Raw genomic sequence first — 19667 nt, forward strand, 5'->3', positions numbered from 1 at the left:
CTGGGAGGAGCCGAACCCAGCCCGCCTGTTCGGGGGCCGCAGGGGACGGAGCTGGGCGATCGGTCGGCGGGTTCGTCTGAGGTAAGATGTAAAAAAGCCGACTCAGCTCCTGGAGTCTGCTCTGAGTTAACGGGCTGCGTAAAAAGGTGGAGGAAAAACTTCGATCGTTCCTTTCGGTCGCTGCTGTTTGGATCAGGATGCCTGAGGTGGTTCGTTAAGGATGTTTTAGGGCTGATAATTTTTATTGCCGATTTTGTATTCGGAAATGCTTTGGCTACCTGTAGAAGCAAGTCTTGTCGCTTCGGGTGATTTTAGTGTTAATTGAGCTTTAAACTGGAAAATAACTTGTAAGGAAGAAGAACCGTAACAGTTGTGAACTGTAAACAGTTTTTCTTCTGCAGTAAATATGATGGGAGTGTGTGGTCGTGGAGCAGTGCTCTAGTTCATTCTAGAAATAGTTTTCAGTCGCCGTTTACTTATTTGTGACAGTTCGGGTTGCTTCGTGACCCCTACTATTCACTGTGAAGGTTCTTCCAAAACCGACGTGGAGCAAAGACCGTTTGTTCTGTGCTGAAACAGAAATACTTTTTGAAGCTGAGCGAGATGCTTATTGCAGACATAATACTTCTGGCAGTTCATGTGATTTCTGATCATTTCCAGAAGGGAAACATCTGGAATATAACAGGTTAATTTTGAGAGTTTTAAGCTTGGGTCTTCCTCTGTTTTGCTTAGGGCAGATATGTTGCATCATCTGTTAATCGCTATTTGTCATGCAGACCTTTGCAGGTGACTGCGGTAATTTGTGTCTGGAGTTTATTGAATGATAGTAACTGTAGCTTTGTACCTGAAAGAAATAAGACAGTCTTCATCCTGTCTTTGCTTTGAGGTGTGGCTGAACATCAGTTATAACTCTAACACCAGAAAGTTGCCTGCAGAGTGTTGTGATGTAGATAATTGTGGGTGAGGTGCTGGTAAAGGCAGGAAAGTAGCAGGAGTTTGGAGTGTAACCAACTGCCTTGTTTTGGGAATGGTTTTAGATGCCATGTACCCTACAGACTCGCATCAGTTGTCTTGATCTTGGCATGTACTTCTGTTACCTCTTTTTGTTCAAGTGGTGCAATTACAGACCACTTTAAAAAGCCTTCTGCTAAATAGCTGCTGCTCCCTAACTAGCCAGGGGTATTTGTGAAACCAAGTGGGTGTTTAAATTGCCATTCAGACAGACCTAATGAATGTATTTCCTAGTTATGAATAGTGAGCTGATCCCTCCTCTTCCACCCCACCTCGCCCCTGCCCCCACCCCGGCTTTTCAGATCTTCCTGCTACATCACTAAGTTGTTTTTCCTTATTTTGTGGACAAGTTGGGGGAAGTTTTTTCTATGAAAAAACAGCCGGTACTGTTGATAATGTATTCTCAAAGTTTCTTTGTTAACATTTAATTGTCCATTTTCTTGAATTAAATTTGCAGTATGCAGTGAGAGTAAGGGCAGGGCTAGATATTACTTGTCTTTGAGCGTAGAAGTTTTCCTTTCCAACGGTCAAGGTTAAACACTATTCCTCTTTAGTCATCTCTGAGCGGAGCACGGGAAGTCCCCTCAATTTTTAAAAAAACCCTTTTGCCTTTTCTTTAAGGTTCTGAAGTGACTATCTGAAGACTTCCTTTTTGAAACCTTAAAAGACAAGAACAATTCTGTTTTAATAAATGAAGGAGAACAAAGAAAATTCCAGCCCTTCTGTAAACTTGGCAAACCTGGACCATACAAAGCCATGTTGGTACTGGGATAAGAAGGACTTGGCTCATACACCATCGCAGCTAGAAGGGCTTGATCCAGCTACTGAGGCACGATACCGCAGGGAGGGGGCCAGATTCATATTCGATGTGGGAACACGCTTAGGACTGTATCCTTTAAACTGGTGTTGGTATGAAATGTCTATGTGCATGGGGATTTTCAGAATGAAATGTACAAGAGATGTCATGTGCCTAGTTAGCTGTTCAAATGTTTCTTAATCATTAATCCAAAATCTTTGAGTGACTTACCTTTTGATGTCATTTTTTTCCATTCATTGGATAACCGAAGTTTCAAGTGAAACATGTTGGCAATAGAGAAGCGATACAGACTTGCCAAGCAAGGGTAACTTTTGGCAGTTACAAAACTGTGAATCTATGTAACTTCTCGAGTTTTGAATTTTGTGCTCATTTTTTGACATACTTTGCCTTCTCACCTCTTGGCTTCTAACCTTTTCCTCCCCACTCTCGGGTTTTTGGTTTGTGCCTTTTTTTTTTTTTTTTTTTTTTTTTTCTATGTAACTTCTCGAGTTTTGAATTTTGTGCTCATTTTTTGACATACTTTGCCTTCTCACCTCTTGGCTTCTAACCTTTTCCTCCCCACTCTCGGGTTTTTGGTTTGTGCCTTTTTTTGAGATTTAAAACTTTATGTATGTTATTAAGTTCTCCCCGCTGTCCCACTCTCACAGCCAGCCACTTAAACTTTTTGCTTTCTCTATTCCTATGCTTATTTAATCTCCTCAGTTCGATGTTTCATAAAACCTGGTGAAGAAGAATTTACTCCTCTTAAAGAGGAGAGCAGGGAGCATGTTCAGATTTTATTTGCATTTGAAGGTGTGTAGAGTTAGTAGCTCTCCTCCACACCGATGCTTTAATGTGAAGTGGTAATTGTTCTGTTCCTTCATGTACCTGCTGCTGGTTTTGACATTCTCTGAAGCAGGTATGGTTTAACGTAAGGATGACCTTGCGTGGATCCTCCTATAAACATGATCGGGATTTTGGGCACTCCAATAAATGCTTTACGTATCGGCTGCACCTGGGCTCAATCATAGTATGTGCACAGCCTTAAGGGGGTTTGTAGCTTTTTTCCCCTAAAGCTCCTGTTTTGCCTGCAGTGTTTTCTAACTGGTCACTGAAAGGACAATTACTCAAGGTACTTGATCCAGCAGAATGTATCTTTTCCTTTGTGCAGGTTTGGTTTTAAATTTTTTTTTTTTGTATTCCTTGTTTGAAAGTCCTTATTCTGCACCACAGACATTATGATACTCTAGCAACTGGAATAATTTACTTCCATCGGTTTTATATGTTTCATTCCTTCAAACAGTTCCCAAGATATGTAAGTATTTACGATACCAATGGCTTAATACACTGATTGCACTAGATGTGGACTGTTTGAAATGGTGATAAGTCATTTGGGTACTACTGCTGGCCACCAGCAGTATGGCTGGCCTCAGAATGATGGAAAATGAGCATTTTATCTTCTAAAATACATTGTTCTTGCTCGTTTACACATTTCTGCTTACACATAGAAACATATTTATATTGACATTGCAGTACATCTTGCTGATACTGTTCTTTAGAAAGGGTAAAAGCTGTACTTCTGCTGCTTCTGTATTGGCTAAAAGAAAAAAAGAAGTGTAATACCATCTTAAACTGCTTGACAGACAATGCTGAACTACGGCAAATTGTGCTTTGGGTTTCTGACCTTGAAATAAAGTTGTATAAAAAGGATGAGTCTCCAAATTCTGTATCTTTCCTTTGAGAAAGTAAAAGTTTACATTAACACTATAACAAAATTAGAAACTAATACGCTTATAAGGCTTTCTTGGGAAACTTCTGTGGAACTGTTAATGGAAACCGCCAGTGCTTTTACAATGCCATACTGTGTTACATATCCGCACGCAAACGACTCTTTGAAAGCACTTTCTTTTTTAGGTGACAGGAGCCTGCTGTCTCTTTCTAGCAGGAAAAGTTGAAGAAACACCTAAGAAATGTAAAGATATAATTAAAACAGCTCGGAGCCTGCTAAATGATGTACAGTTTGGACAGTTTGGAGATGACCCAAAGGTAAAAGTACTCATGTTCGAATGTACTCCAGCAAAGTGACATGCATTCATTAGAGTGCTGGCTGATTTTCAGTTGTTCTAAATTAAGTTGTATGTTTGGCATATGTTTGTGGCTCTTTTGGGGAGAGTGATAGGTAACTGAAAATAATTCTTGCTAATACAGGTAGCTGTGGGAGCCTACTGAGATACTTGTACAAAAAGCTCACATCTGATTTCTTACAAATTCTGATATTATTTTGCAAATTAAAGTCAATTTGAATAATTCTGGTCAGAGCTAGAAATGTCATCAAGATATAAATCATATTTGACAGTCTTAAGTGTCTTCATTGTTGTTTAGGAAGCAATTAATAGCAAGTTTTAAGTTAAGTAAAAGCAATGCATCTCAAAAATATTGCAAAGTCCTGTGTAGACTTGGCAAAACCATGCTTCTCTCAAAATTTGCTTATTATAAATAGCAGAAGGAACTGAAACTTGGAGAGAAACATGGTGAGAGCTTACCTTTTTATTCTGATTTTGTTTATTTGGCATTTTCATGATGTGTGTGGTTCAGTTCTTTCCTCCATGGACGAAAAGGAACTGTAGAATCAGGGAATCATAGAATTGTCTATGTGGGAAAAGACCTTTAAGATCATCAAGTCCAAACATTAACTCAGCACTGCCAGGTCCGCTGCTAAACCACATCCCTCAGCACCACATCTACACATCTGTTAAATACCTCCAGGCATGGTGACACCAGCACTTCCCTGGGCAGCCTGTTTCAATGTTCAACCCTTTCATAATGTCCAATCTAAACCTCCCCTGGTGCAACCTGAGGCCGTTTCCTCTTGTCTTGTCTCTTATTACTTGGGAGAACAGACTCACCCCCACCTCACTACAGCCTCTTTTCAGGTAGTTGTAGGGAGTGATAAGGTCTCCCCTCAGCCTCCTTTTCTACCTACTAAATAACCCCAGTTCCCTCAGCCACAGGACTTGTGCTTTGAACCCTTCACTAGCTTTGATAGTCTTCTCTGGACATGCTTCAGCACCTCAATGTCCTTCTCGTAAGGAGGGGCCCAAGTATTCAATGTGTGACCTCACCAGTGTGGAGTACAGGGGGACAATCGCTTCCCTCCTCCTGCTGGCCACACTATTGCTGATACAAGCCAGGATGCTGTTGGCCGTCCTGGCCACCTGGGCACACTGCTGGCTCATATTTGATTGGGTGTCTACCAACAGTCCCAGGTCCTTTTCCACTGGGCAGCTTTCCAGCCACTATTTCCTAAGCCTGTAGCATTGCAGGGGGTTGTTGTGTCCCAAGTGCAGGACCTGGCACTTGGCCTTGTTCAATCACATATCACTGGCCTCAGCCCATCAATCCAGCCTGTCCAGATCCCTCTGTAGAACCTCCCTATCTTCAAGCAGATCAACACTTCCATCCAACTTGGTGTCATCAGCAAATTTACTGAGGGTGAACTCAATCCTCTCATCCAGACCACTGATAAAGATGTTGAAGAGAACAGGCCTCAATACTGAGCCCTGGGGGACACCACTTGTGACTGGCCGCCAACTGGATTGAACTCCATTCACCACCACTTTTCAGTCCCAGCCATCCAGGCAGTTTTTTACCTTTTTTTTTTTTTTCCCCTAAAACACCACATCCCCTCTCCTGAGTCAAATAAATCTGAAGAAAAAGTATCTGGGTTTTAAGTAATGTTTTAAGTTTGAGAGATTTCTGTTCTCCTTGGAGACAAATTCTAATTAAGCAAAAATAGACAAACGTGTTTGCTGGAGATAGTCCATGCTTTACACCAGCATAAAATATCCATGAGTAAAAAAAGGAATAATATTGTGGTTATGTTGTAACATTCTCTAGGAAGAAGTGATGGTCCTTGAAAGAATCTTACTACAAACAATAAAGTTTGATTTGCAAGTGGAACATCCATACCAATTTCTTCTCAAGTATGCCAAACAACTCAAAGGTAAAACATCACAGGGTGAGCAAGTAATGCCTGCTATTAATTTTGGGAACTTAACTTACATTAACAGTGCAAGAATATTCTATTCCAAACTGTTTGTCTTTCCAAATTTTATTTGTTACAACTTTTCTGATTGTTTTTCAGGAGACAAAAATAAAATTCAAAAACTGGTTCAAATGGCATGGACATTTGTCAATGACAGGTAAGATACTTCCAGGAAACCTTTTGAAAATGAAATAATTACTGTTGCTTACTTTATTCTGGGATTAGATGTTTCTTTGACAAAACATTTCGTGTTATCTTCTTGGTTTATATTTTCTTGATCACGCTCATCAGTTTTTCTTTCCATCATTACCTTGATAGTTCTGCTGAGCAGGGAATCCAAGATGACTATAGAAGTAGAACATTAAGACCTTTCAAATTTTGTGGTAATGATTTAGCGCTACATTTAAAAAAAGTTACTGTTTGAAAGGGCCAAACCGAATCATAGATCTCCCAGATAGAAGCTGGCTTCTTGCCCAATCTGAGTTGTGCATCACATCCTGAGAAAAGAAATACCTCTCGTCATGTTGGTCAGTATATTTTTTTTAAGGCAATGTTTTGTTACTAGTAAACTAGTTATTAAATTCAGTGAGGAATGCAGTTTTTAGCACTAGATTTACAATTTCTTGTATTGCAAACTTATTATCCAAGGATCACATCAATTCACAGTAGTGTGTGTAAAAGCACTTTTCATATGTAGTGTGTTACTGGGGAAAAAAAAACCCAAAACAACTTGATGAACATATTAAGGAGTCTTGTTAAGACTTGCATTTTTTAGTCTTGTTAAGGAGGATTCCACAGAGCTGGGCAAGTTAATTCACCAAAGACCAGTAAATGTAATTTTTAATTGCCGTAGAAAACTCTTAAGAGAATGTATAAGTGGCCTGACTGTTCAGAAATGCTAAATACATTGCTTTCCGTCATACCTAGAGTGGTAGAACACCATTAAAAAAGAGGGGTATTTTTATTCATATGCTTAATTTAAAGTACCCCAATGTGGGTCCAAATTCTGTAGCTATCACCTAAACTCTCCAAATTAATTTGAGCAAAAGGTTGCTTAGTGTATTTGGATGTTAAGTGATGTTTACTCCAGCTGCTGTCAGTCTTGCAGGCAGTGAACTTACAGGTGGAGTAAAAACACAGCTTGGCTGTCACTCTTAAGTTTGTCAGAGAAAACTTGTGTTATACATCCATCAGACTTTGGTCACTATTATACTTACAATTAGATGGTGTTTAATAATTCAAGAAATGTAATAATTAAAGAAGTTCAGGAAAACATTAGTATAAAGTTAGAGGGATTGTTTCAAACAGTATCTGTTCTTGCCTTGTGTTACTTAATAGGCACCAAATTAGAAGTGTAGGATCTAGGATCCTGGGAAAATAATTCTGTACCTTGCACTACAGGCCTTTAGAATAGGGGGGTTTGCTCCTACGCAGCCACAGTACACACCCCAAGTAAAGGTCATGAAAGTAATAATAAGAAGAAATCAGTGCTTTCAGAGCTAATTCTTGTGTCTTTTTTTTTTCTGTTCGCTGCTGTCCCGATTCTGCCAGTATTTAAGTATCCCGTTAGCCTTCAGTTACATGCAGCCCACTGGAGAGAAAATGGATTTAAACCACTGTCTAGGCTACTATTTTGATGCATCTAAGGACATAATGAACTCATCAGGGAATTCATAGCTGGCTAGCTGGATTCTTTAAGTGGATCCTATGTTACAGAATCTATGGAGGAAAAAGAAAGAAAAAAAGAAAAAGAAAAAACATTTTGTAATTTAAAATTAATATCAGGAAACAGTAACTTTTATTATGACAGGAACTTAGTTATATCAATAATGCAAATAATTTCAGTTATTTTGGCATTAGATTTATAAAGGTTATTTAAGAGATAACCTTTTACAGTTTTGCAGCTTGATCTATAGTTTGCATCGTCCTTGATAATGGCTTTACAAGATCATGTTGGCTGTTCCGTGGGGTTGTTTTTTAGCAGTTGTTTACATTTTACTGAAAAACATTTGGAAGCTCCAAAATCCAAATATTAGCATCATTCCCTAACCAGTGTAATGCAGTGGCAGCACAAGCGTATAGCAACTAACATGAAGACCGTGTTTAGGTGACACTACAGGTAAGGCTACAGTGGAATGTAGCTGCCCATGCTTGGAATATAATGCTGTCTTTTCCCTCTTCTTCTACACCCATACTAGTTAGGAGTTAGGTTTTCTATTTTTAACTCCAAACTTGTTCATATGTGGTGCATTGCTTCTGCAGACATATGCCCACTGTATTATCTGTGTAAAATTACTTCTTTTCATTATAGCAGTAGTACAGAAAGAGTTTAGTTTTGTGAACTCCTTTGGCTAAGAAGGCTCTTAATTAAAATTGACTGACTTGTGAGGGTAGTGGGATTTTACACCCTGTTAGTTATAGCTGCCATACATTAAAGTGTTGTACTTTGACGTAATTATCTTCAGGGTTGTGTTTTGGTTTTTTTTTCTTTATATTCCAGTCTCTGCACTACACTGTCACTGCAGTGGGAACCAGAGATCATAGCTGTTGCAGTGATGTATTTAGCAGGCCGTTTGTGTAAGTTTGAAATACAGGAATGGACATCAAAACCAATGTACAGACGATGGTGGGAGCAATTTGTTCAAGATGTTCCTGTTGATGTTCTGGAAGGTATGAAAAACATTTGCCACAGAAGAATATTTCTGTTAACTGTGTGTCCAAGGTGATAAGTAAACGGAAATTGCTTTCCGTCTAGGTTTTAGTCAAAATAATCATGGTAGAGTATGTAACTGTGGTCATATGTGCTATGCCTTAAGCAGGTTTTAAAATAAACTTATTAAACTGGCTTCGTCTGAAAGCATATTTAGTTATGATTAGGTTTCTGGTCAACATTTGCGTGTGATTTGTTTAGTTTATAATGCAGCTAATTAGCTAGTAAATTGTTGTGGTGTGTGATTGTTATTGTCTTTAATGATTCCCATCTCCCCATTGTAAATAAGCAGCTCTACAAACACCAGAACTAATGGAGCCTGGTTTGTAGTGGCTTTCTCATTGATGATTGACCTCTTTAACCAAATTATGCTAGGGTCGGGTTTTTTATGGTGTCCCATGACTGAGGAATAGATTATGGGAAGATGAATTCTAGTAGGAGATGAATTATGAATTTTTTTCATCAATACAGATATCTTAATACTATTCCCTTTGTGTGTATATATCAGTCATATTTACCTGCTGCTTGTCCTCTTGGGGGAGAGAACCCCAGGAAGTTCGTAGTATAAAGCATGTCCTTTCTTGACTCTTGTTAAGTAAATTATGGTTTTGTGGCCACTTAATTTGTCTTCATTAAAGTTTTTACTGACTTACCTGGTACAAGTGTCAGGCTAAGCATAGTTATAGTTCCATAACTTGCCTTAGAAACATTCAAAAATTGATGCTTGTCACAATCTGATGTTGGGTTTTAAGGAATTGAAGTGAATTAGTATGTGTGGCTGTTCAAGTGGTTTAGCCTTTGTTGCTCTTAGAACTTTTTGTCGAATACCCTACAGTTCTGATGATTTTTTTAAATGGTTGCTTACTTTCTTTGTATCATGGCTTTTTTCAGTGTTCCATCAGTTTCAGATAGATCCTCTGCTGAATCCTTGTCAAAGAGGGCTGTAGACTAGGAATCTCTCCAGTTTCTGCCACTGCATTAGTGAATTTCTTAGTTTTTTCTTAGTTCTTTTTCATGGAAAGAACTCATTTAGCTTTTCTAGAAAGGTTTTATTTTCCTTGAGTGCTGCTCTTCCACTCAAGAGCAGTTGGTCCTATACTCGGTCCTGCATGTTTCCTTAGATCTTTAGCTCCTAACTTGTTGGAAGAAGAAATTACTACTAGTCCTTTACTTAGTTTCCTGAAACTTTTTAGACTGGCCTAGTTAGACACATATGTTTTGACACAATCTTTTTTCACTCACTTTCTTACTGTATTACTACCCTGTTGTTACGTGGTTACCTGGCTCTCCAAGCACACAATAACAACCTGTGGTATATTAAGATATAAGACACTTAGTTCTTCTTCTGAAAGGTGTGCATATACATCTACATATTGTTCAGCCTAGGCAGAAGAAACTCAGAAATGCAAGTATAAATTGAAAATAGTCTGTTTTAACAAAAGTCACATCTGTGGTCATTATAACCATTAGTAATGTTTGCAATGAATTTGTCTGAAGTTGATGTCCTGTAAAAGGCTTAGTTGGTAATGGTGTATAAAATGTACATTTGTGCATTATGGGGTTATAAATTTTTTGATTTTTTTTTTTAAGACATCTGTCATCAGATCCTGGACCTATACTCACAGGGAAAACAGCAAATGCCTCATCATACTCCTCATCAGTTGCAGCAGCCACCATCTCTTCAATCTGCACCCCAGGCACCTACGGTACAGCAATCCCAGCAATCCCAGGGTTCAGAGCAATCACAGACTCAGCAGCAAAAGGAGTCGCAACAGTCAGGACAACAGCAACAGCAGCAGCAGCAGCAAACGCAAGCACAGCAATCTAAAAAGCCCTCTCCCCAGTCGAGCCCTCCTAGACAGATTAAAAGACCAGCAGTAAGTTTAACTTTGAACTTTAACTTGCATTTTACTTTCAGGCTGATCTGATGTCCATTTGATTTAAAGCCTGCAGTGAGCAGCAGTCTCGTGTTTGCTTTAAGAATGAGCCTAGTAATTAATTTTGTGTAGTAGACTTCTGTGGGTTATATGGCAGCTATGTTAGTGTAAAACAGCCCTTACAGTTTTGACATACCATGTTCTTATTTCACTTGAGGCAAAACCAGTGGAGAAAGAGACTTTTAAGTTAGCATGAGCTGTTAATGTTCTAACTGTTCGTGGTTCTGTGCTATCAAATTTTCTTGCTTTCATTATTAAGCAGTCTTGAATTAGGGAAGGTCTCTTGTGCCATACCTGAATGTAGGGATGTGGATGTGCACAAAGCTGATGATCTCTTGCAAATGTAACAGAATGGTGACTTGTAGAAGTATGTAACATTTTTTAGAAAAAGTATTCCAAAATAATCTAATAACAGTAGAAGCCTACAAATGCATCATACATTAAAGTCTCTCTTTCTGTTATCACCACATCATTGAAAATGAGAAGGTATGCTAACAGTTGAATAATGTCACAAGTACCCTGAGTCATCAAGTTCAAATGAAGCTCAAACTTTAATCTATACTTCTGGGATTTTTCACTTGTAAGTTATTAAAAAAAAAAGTGTTATCCAAATCTTCTTGCATCTACTTGGTAAGAAGTAGTAAAAGTAAGTACGTACTTTTGCTCTAACCTGTCATTAATGCGTGCTGAAACTAGAGAACAGACATCAAGGGGGGGGAAAAAAACCCAAACAACCAAAAATGCAAGAAGCAGCAACAAATAATAGAATGAAGTAGACTTGGAAGAGTGCAGCATCTCCATGAGAGCAGCCTCCCAAAAAAGAGAAGAATGTAACTGTAACTCTGTAAAACCGTAGTCTTGTAATTGCAAGATACAGCCTACTAGTAAAGGAAAAAACCTGCACTGAAATACATAGTTCTTCCACTGAACTTTAGAGTTCAGTTGATAAAATGTTAGTTTTCATGAAAATTGGGCGAACTCTTTATGGGTAGCATATTTATTTGCATAATTTTTCTACCGTCAGCACAAATTCTGCTTGGGTTGTCAAATCTGTAAGGCAGGGAACTCTTTTCTTATTTTTCTTCAACAAAAATGCCTGGTACGATTTGGCACATCAGAAACTGTAAATAACAGTTTGGGTTTTTCTATGTGTGTCTGTCTGATTGTAAGTTGTTACGAATGCTTGTTCATTTGTGTAAAAGCTTGGCCTTTACCGTACTACTGATTTCACCCCATCCCATGTATTAATGAAATACCTCATGGGGAAAAAAAAGTGGTGTCTTTTGCATGAATAGTATCTGTGTTCTTTAGTCACCTCTGGTCAAGCCTTCAGAGCAACTTACCTTTTCTTGGAAGTGAATCAAAGTGAATAGTACAGATAAAACGCACTCGATAGGCATCCAGAATGAATATAATGCAAAGGGCAACTCAGGAGTTTTGTAAAACACCACAAATAGTGTGAATTTGAGAAAAGCAAATGTGATGATCTGAAATAATTTCTCCAGAAAGCAGTTTAGGAGAACAAGATGTTTAGTGTTTGAAAGATTTACTTGGTGCTTCTAAACCATTCTTCAGTTAGATGTACCATAAACCTTACTTAAAATGTTTGCCTCGTTCTATAAATAGGGCTTTGCATGACTTCTCCTTTAGTTTGTACAGAACATAAATACACTTTATTCCTGGAGGCCAGATTTTCCATTTACATGAACTTTTTTATATATCCAGTGCCTCCTGCTGAGCCAAGATACTTTCAAGCATTGGCCCATGACTTAGAGACCCATACCAGGTGTCTAAAGCATGTGCACATCCTTTACATCTCTATGGCAAAGAGCACTTGAGTGTTCAGTTGACTTCACTAAAAATGTCATTAGATGTAGATTAGAATCATTAGGTGTAAATCGTACATTTAGTTTGATTAAACTAGAAGTTGTTAGTGGGAACAATTTTAATGCACATAGAAACAGCACTAAAAGACCAGTTTCATCATGGTATGGATTGTGCATTTTATGAAAGTATTAAATAACAATCAGTGTGCTAGTAAATAATGCTGACCCTGGGATGTCATGGCTGGAGCAATACAGACTTCAGTGCAGTAGAAGGGCCAAAACAAGAACCTCATCACTATTGGCAGCTGCCATTAGAGAAGTGATTTAAATTTTTGTAGGCTTTGGTTTTTGTTGCTTCTTGATTTTACTTTTTTTTCCTGAAGCATAAATACAGTTTCAGTTGATGTTTGTTTTTCTGTCATGTGAGCTATTTGGCTCCAGTTGCTCGTTCCATTCTAACAGTGTACCTTAACATTATTTTCTGAATATTGCTCCATGTTAAATGCACAATAATTGAATTGCTTGCCACTTGATCAACTGACTACACAGAACGAGTAGGGGGTTTTTTTTGTTTGGGTTTTTTTTTTGGAAATGTTGTAGTAAGTAGTGAAGACTTGCTTCTGTTTGAAAGTGTGGGGAGATCTGATGTTTGCATGCAGTTCTACAGGCAAGGAATTTAGTGCTAGAAAATCAGGAAGAGACCACCCAATTAAAAGAAGGCAGCAGATGAGTCTGTGGGAGTCACCAAGAAAAGTATGGATGTTTGGAATGGGAAGATAATGATTGTCCTTAAAAATCAGGAGAGCAGCTGGAAGGGAGCTGGCGCTGAATTGAAATGACTATCAAAGGAATGTAAGAATGAAGTAGCCTCCAGCGGGCCTTGGGTACCTTTTTATTGGACAGCAAAAATCTGGAGAATATCCATCAGAATTAAGGAAAATTCTTTGTGAAATACATGTCCGTTCTTGCTGTGGAAGGTAAAGTGATGGGAAGTGAGCAACAGTTCATGAAGGTAAAGCCACTAGAGGTCAATATAGTGCCTTAAAAAACCCCTTTTGTTCAAAAGACAGCGAAGCTGTGTACCTCCTGGAGTATAAAAGCTCTGACTTCTCTCATTTATTTTGAATATAATGGTAATTAACTATTGTTCTTAAAATTTCAGTTAGGTTTTCTGCTTTTCTCAAAGACCATCAGTTAGCCATCTCAGCTGCACAGATTATTCTCACTACTAGTCTGTGATACTTTAAAAGAGAAAAAAAAACCCACAACAAAACAAAAAAAAACACAACAAAAAGCAACAACAACAAAAAACCCAACCAAAAACTTGTGATTGGAAGGGTGATGTGAGGTTTTGGGGTTTTTGCTCAGGGTGCATTTTTTTTTTTTTCTGGCACAATATTTGGCTTTTATACACTGCTTTCCATTTGAAGGCTTCTGAAATGTTTTACACTGAGCAACACTTTCATCCCCTCCTGTCCTGGTAAATAAAGCAGAAAGGCCCAAAGTGACTTTGGCAAAGGTTGAATGACAGGCCAAAGCAGAATCGAGAACAGAGGCCAAGTCTCTTCCTTTCAGCTCAGTGAGCAGTGTACCAGACCATGATATATGTGCAGTGGATGATAAATAAATTAAATGAGATGTAATACTCAACAGTGACAATAGCAGGAAACGTTGCATCTAAAATAGCTGCTATTTTTTCAGTGTTTTCATTCTGCCAGTTAAGCTGGGCTTTTCCAACATGATTTTACTTTGTTTGGAGTTTGTGTTGCATCTGTCTGAAGAGATTGGACACTATTAGCTTCCTAATAAAAATACAGGAACAAATAAAGGGTTGGTCCTGCCTCCTTTTAGGGCAGGGAGATGGAAACTGGTTCTGAGTTGGAAACTGGTTCATATTTTAGTCAGATCTGTACAAAAGCTCCTCAGCAGGCTGTTGTTTCCTATTTTGCTCACTTGGTACCATTTTGAGACACTTTGTCTTTTGCAGTGGTCTTAGTTCCATCCTTTTTTTTTTTTTTTTTTTTTCAAACAGGCTGTATCCCCAAAAGAAGAAACAAAGCCATCAGGTAACTGTTAATATTCTATTCACATTGTTTTCAGTTTACAGTTTTTACCAGAATAAGTCATTGGCTGATGTGCGGTTAGTTTGTTTGCTTGCAGGCTTGGCAGTTGTAAACTATTTTGATCCTAATAATGTGTCTTTAAATTTATGCTGCAATTATTTCTAAAATGTTTCTAGCTGCAGAACTTGAAAAGATGGAGTATAACTGTGCCCCAAAAGTCCCTTAATACAGTCTGTTCAGTAAAAGTCTTGTTCAACTACTCAACTTTCCATTTATAACTCCGTGCATCATTTGGAGTAGTTTGTCAGCAAGCTGTGGGAGCTTGAGATGACTGAAGGTACCATGTCATTACGTGGCTGCACTAACATTAAGTCTGTTGGTCATCAGTGCCTTTAGTAATCGGTTGGTAGCATGGCTGACAGTAAAAGGCATTTTGTATCAATATATAGTCTAGGTTAAGAAATGCTTCACTGCAGCGATCACATCTAGTTCCTTTTGTTTGTTTGGCTGGGTTTTTTCTTCCTTTTGCTGCTTTGGAACAGTGTATTTGAGGATAGCTAGGATGCGATTCTGGAACCTTTCCGGAGGAAGTCTGGCACTTCTCCCTCTCTGGCTCTGCACATAGATTCTGGAGAGCAGTCTCTTCTCCCTCCTCTCTCAATGCAATTGCCATTTTGTTTGATTTCTAGACACACATTCCTTTAGCAGAGCATAGTTCAACTTCTTCTGAGATTTAAGTGCTTACAAGTTACAGGTTTTGCTAGAAAATGTACGTGTGCTCATCTTTGCTTATGTACTGTTATTGGTCTAATTTGTCTCTACGTAGCTTGGACATGTAGACGTGTTCTTTTGGAAGATTTGTATGTGATACTTGATGCCATTTTATTTATACAAAGGTCTTGATTTTAGTTTTCTTTATTAAACATACCTAGTATATAGGATTTCCGTGTACTTTTGCATAGCGTAATATGGTAATCATTAGCACGAGACCCGAGTGGGAATTTGGAAAATATCGCAGAACAATAGTCAATTAGAAACTTCCAAATGTTTTTTAGAACCACCACCACCATCTAAAATCCCTAAAATTGAAGCTTCACATCCACCAATACCTCCTGCACATCCACCCCCAGGTAAGCTTTTATTTTTTTAAAAAGCATTTACTCTTGCTGTTCATTGTCTTGCTTTTCATTCAGATGGTGGTAACAGTGTGGGGGCATGGGGCATGGCAGGCAAAAGCAGTGGGCGGGTAATCTCTAGAGGGAATTTCATCTTAGTGGCACAGGCTTTTCCAGACAGACACAAAAAAGAGATGATGGAAACAAGGCGGTACTAGGTGGACAAAGGCAAACAAAGCTGTGACTGTTACAGGCCTAGAAGACTACACCCAGTTGTCACTAGCAGGCCGAAAGGGACTTGTGTTCTCAGACGGGTGGCAGGTGCTGTATTGTATTGCTAGAGTAGCTTCCAACTGTCCTGTCAGAAGTCTTCCATGTTACATCTTTAGTATAGAAATTCTGCGGGGGCGTGTGTGTGTGTAAACTCTGAACAATAAGGGGAATACTTCCTTTGCTGTGTCCCAGAAGAGAACTCTAATCTGCCAGAGATCTTTAAACACATGCCTTATGTTTGCAGAATAAACAGTAACGCTGTAAAAATGTGCTTCCAGCTCCTTGATGCATTAGCTGTCCTTCCAGTGACCCTTAAATATGACATAAATACTTTATAGAGCAAGGACTCTAATGTAACTGTAAAATGACAGCTTCTGACAGGGAATTGCAGAAAGAAAAACAGTGCTCTGAAATATAGTAGGCCCATTTTTTCACATTTGTTAAAATCTAATTAAGAATGAAGGGATTCTTCTAAATACCATGCTTGTTACTGCTTCACTTGTTAAAACTTGCAGCCACAATGATTCTGAAAATGAGCAAATGGGGTAATTGTTGCCTGTAGGAACTAGACATCATTGAAATCATAGGTTCCGCAGCCAGCACACCCACCTTGCATGATCTAATTCTGTTGCTGTCCTAGGGGACAATATTGCTGTTAAAATTATGACTACTTAGATAAGGTAAATCCTATTTAGGCAGGTAATGAACTTGCTTCCCCTGTTACCTAAAATTTGCCTCTTAGAATTTGTTTATACAAGTAAATAATTATATAAGCACTGAAGCATTTTAAGAAGTTTTTAGAGGCCAACTCTTGTCTTAGAGGGGTCTGAGGAAAAACAAGGCGAAAACTAAGAATGTTTATTAATCAAATGAAGAGGAGTACTAGAAGGTTTTGCATTGTTACGGGAAATGACTGCCCTGTATCTGCTTCTATGTAACTTTTCTTACTGACCAATGTTTTACAAGTTCATCTGTAGAAACAAGATGGATGTCAAGATGCCCCAAACTCTATTGGGCATTTTAATACTGACCATATGACCATACAGAGATGTTGGCTTTAGGTCAGTCATCTTATTGTTGTATTCCTTACTTTATGTCTGCGTTAAAAGGAAAAAAAACTAAGATTGTTATTTAAGAGAAGACAGTTTAAAGCACATTCTTCCCAGAAATGGCCGAGTATGATACTGTAAAATTCAGACCTTCTTTGGAACTTCTCCAGACTGTCAGGTACTGAGTTGCCTGAAACTAAGCAGTGGAACAAAGCTGATCAGATTTCCTATCCCAAGCAATCTATCACACTTCCTTACTTGTCCGGTTTACTTTTTTCTGTCTTTTGGTAAACAGGTTTAGAACTGACTGTTAAAGACTTGAGACTTTTACATTCTCAAATAATATTTCCCAGCATGGGAGGCAAGTGAAGTGCAGAGGCCACCTCCTGGAGTATAAAAGTGATAGAAGGGAGGCCTGGACTAAATAAGATTGAAGCAGTGATCAAAAGATTTTTTGTAACTTAGGTCTCATGACTTTAAATCCGCTAGTTGTGATTCTGTCCATCCAGCCTAATATTTTCTGCTGATTGTAGAACAATATTTAAAGTATAAGAAAAGAGTAATAAGAATGGAAGATGTATTTAACTTCTAGAAAGGGAAAAGCTGAACTTAGTTTTGTTATGCAGCTTAGTTATTTTCTAGTGATGTGAGGAGGTCTGACTGGATACCTTATGGTATTCAGAGACTTAAGAGAACGGAGTCCTCTCTTGATATATTAACTGGAAGAAAAATACAAAATATTCAGAAGCTGTTATTGCCAATAACCTTAAAAAAAATAAATCGATGAAACTTTCTTTTCCAGAGCGCAAGCCTCCTTTGACAACTGCAGTTTCAATGGGAGAAGCAGAGCAATCTACTACTGTGGACTCAGTAGATATGCCAAAGGTCCAGATTCCTCCCCCCGCTCATCCTGCCCCAGTACATCAACCTCCACCTCTGCCGCATCGCCCCCCACCCCCGCCCCCCACCAGTTATATTACAGGGATGTCTACTACAAATTCTTACATGTCTGGGGAGGGTTATCAAAGTCTTCAGTCAATGATGAAAACAGAAGGACCAACTTATGGAGCTTTACCACCAACCTATGGACCACCAACTCATCTACCATATCATCCTCATGTCTATCCTCCCAACCCTCCACCACCAGTTCCACCTCCACCCCCTACTTCATTTCCCCCACCCAATATTCCACCTCCTACTCCTGGATATCCTCCTCCACCTACATACAACCCTAATTTCCCACCTCCAAGACTGCCTCCAACTCATGCAGTACCACCTCATCCACCTCCAGGGCTGGGAATGCCACCAGCTAGTTACCCGCCCCCTACTGTTCCCCCAGGTGGACAGCCACCTGTGCCACCTCCAATTCCACCACCAGGTATGCCACCTGTAGCAGGACTTGGACGTGCTACATGGATGAGATAGCATGAGGTAATTTGCACGATAGCCCTTTATGTTGACTAGGCAGGAGTAGCTAGCCAAAACCGACTTTGTAAAGAGGAAGAGGAAGGTAATTTGTATAATTTAGAGGAAGAAATGAGGCAGTGAAATGAAAATTTAGCTGATCTGTTTGCAGTATTGTTTATGGTGAGTTATATAGGCTTCTAGATTTTAATCAGCTTTGCAGTATCTATTCTAACTTTATACACTTGACTGAAGTTTAAATTGTCTTGAGTTATTCCAGCACTGGATTACTTTGTACTAGCAAAACCAGCCATATTGGCTCAATTATATCAGTAAGAAGAAAATTTCCTTCTAGAAATCGGTGCCTCTTTTTATCAAAATAGCCAGATACCATTAAATTTGATCTATAGTAAGAAACTTCATTGTTAGTAATAATTAAAACAACACGATGTCAAGCATAAAAGCTACTTTATTTAAGAGAGATTCTGAGTGCTAGCTGACTGGAATCATTTTGAGGTGTTTGCCTTGCTGGTATTTTTGTTTTGGAATGTACTGGTATCTTAAAAGTATTTTATGTTTACACCTATTTGCAAATTCTTGTACATAATATATATATTTTCTAAGTGTGAAAGTTTGAATGTAACAACCTACTGTGATGTACATCCTGGTTATAAATGGGACTACTTTGTTCACATCTACCCAAATAAAATTGGTTCTGAATTTAGTGGGTTTCCAGGTTTTCTGTATTAGTTCAGAATTCATAACTATGGTAGTTACTGCAAGATATTCCAGCAGTGGTCTCCCAAATCTTATTCATCAGTTTATTTAAAAAGGATGTATTTTATTTTATTCAACTAGAAGTATACACTATCACAATCAATCTCTTACTTCATTTTTACTAAAATATTTCAAATGAATGTTTTACACACATTATCAAAAAAATCTGTACTATTACTTTCCCTCCCCAAAAAAGCCAGTGGTTCAATAGCAGGTAAAAAAGCGTGCTAAGGTCTAAAGATTTTTGCTATATACACAACAGCAGGTGCTAACTTTTCCAGTTCTTTGTAAATCATATACAGAAAATATAGCAGGGCTGTAAGATCACAGGTTTAACAGAAATCAAACTTTAAACTGATTTCTAAAGCAGCACAAATAGACTTTCCCCACATTATGAAAAATATACAATTTTATCACTTTACAGTCATGCACTTTGAAAAAGATCAGTAGTACTCTTCCCCCACGGCTTCTAAAAAGATAAAAGGTCACTTTAACACTGATTTAATATCTAATATTTGGATAAAAATGTGCCGTTCTCCAACAAGGTTGTGCTCAGCAGTCTTGTCAAGGTGCAGAGAGCCCGCTGAAGGTGGCTACACCACAGCATTTCGGAAACCGTTACGGAAATGCTGCTTACTTCAGTCACTCCAGCAAAAGTCAA

The 19667-nt window shown here is 38.5% G+C and overlaps 1 protein-coding gene across 1 annotated transcript; it reads left to right on the plus strand.

Annotated features, from left to right (window-relative positions):
* The first annotated feature begins 1632 nt into the window (after positions 1 to 1632).
* Positions 1633 to 18951, plus strand: CCNK (cyclin K). The gene is made up of 10 exons (XM_010133605.1): positions 1633 to 1899; positions 3041 to 3122; positions 3722 to 3853; positions 5705 to 5810; positions 5952 to 6009; positions 8353 to 8522; positions 10153 to 10439; positions 14358 to 14391; positions 15444 to 15518; positions 17628 to 18951. Exons 1-10 carry the CDS (start codon positions 1703 to 1705, stop codon positions 18248 to 18250), a joined length of 1764 nt encoding a protein of 587 aa, XP_010131907.1. The 5' UTR covers positions 1633 to 1702; the 3' UTR covers positions 18251 to 18951.
* The last annotated feature ends 716 nt before the right edge of the window (positions 18952 to 19667 follow it).

This window comes from Buceros rhinoceros, unplaced genomic scaffold, assembly GCF_000710305.1.
Source record: "Buceros rhinoceros silvestris isolate BGI_N320 unplaced genomic scaffold, ASM71030v1 scaffold663, whole genome shotgun sequence".
Classification (NCBI taxonomy): Eukaryota; Metazoa; Chordata; class Aves; order Bucerotiformes; family Bucerotidae; genus Buceros; species Buceros rhinoceros.

What these genes read in the sequence shown, in the direction of transcription:
- CCNK (XM_010133605.1), top strand. Translation starts at nt 1,703, where the DNA reads ATGAAGGAGAACAAAGAAAATTCCAGCCCTTCTGTAAACTTGGCAAAC. An exon ending in GTATGCCAAACAACTCAAAG is followed by an intron (nt 5,811 to 5,951) that starts GTAAAACATCAC and finishes ATTGTTTTTCAG; the next exon opens with GAGACAAAAATAAAATTCAA. An exon ending in TGGACATTTGTCAATGACAG is followed by an intron (nt 6,010 to 8,352) that starts GTAAGATACTTC and finishes TTTATATTCCAG; the next exon opens with TCTCTGCACTACACTGTCAC.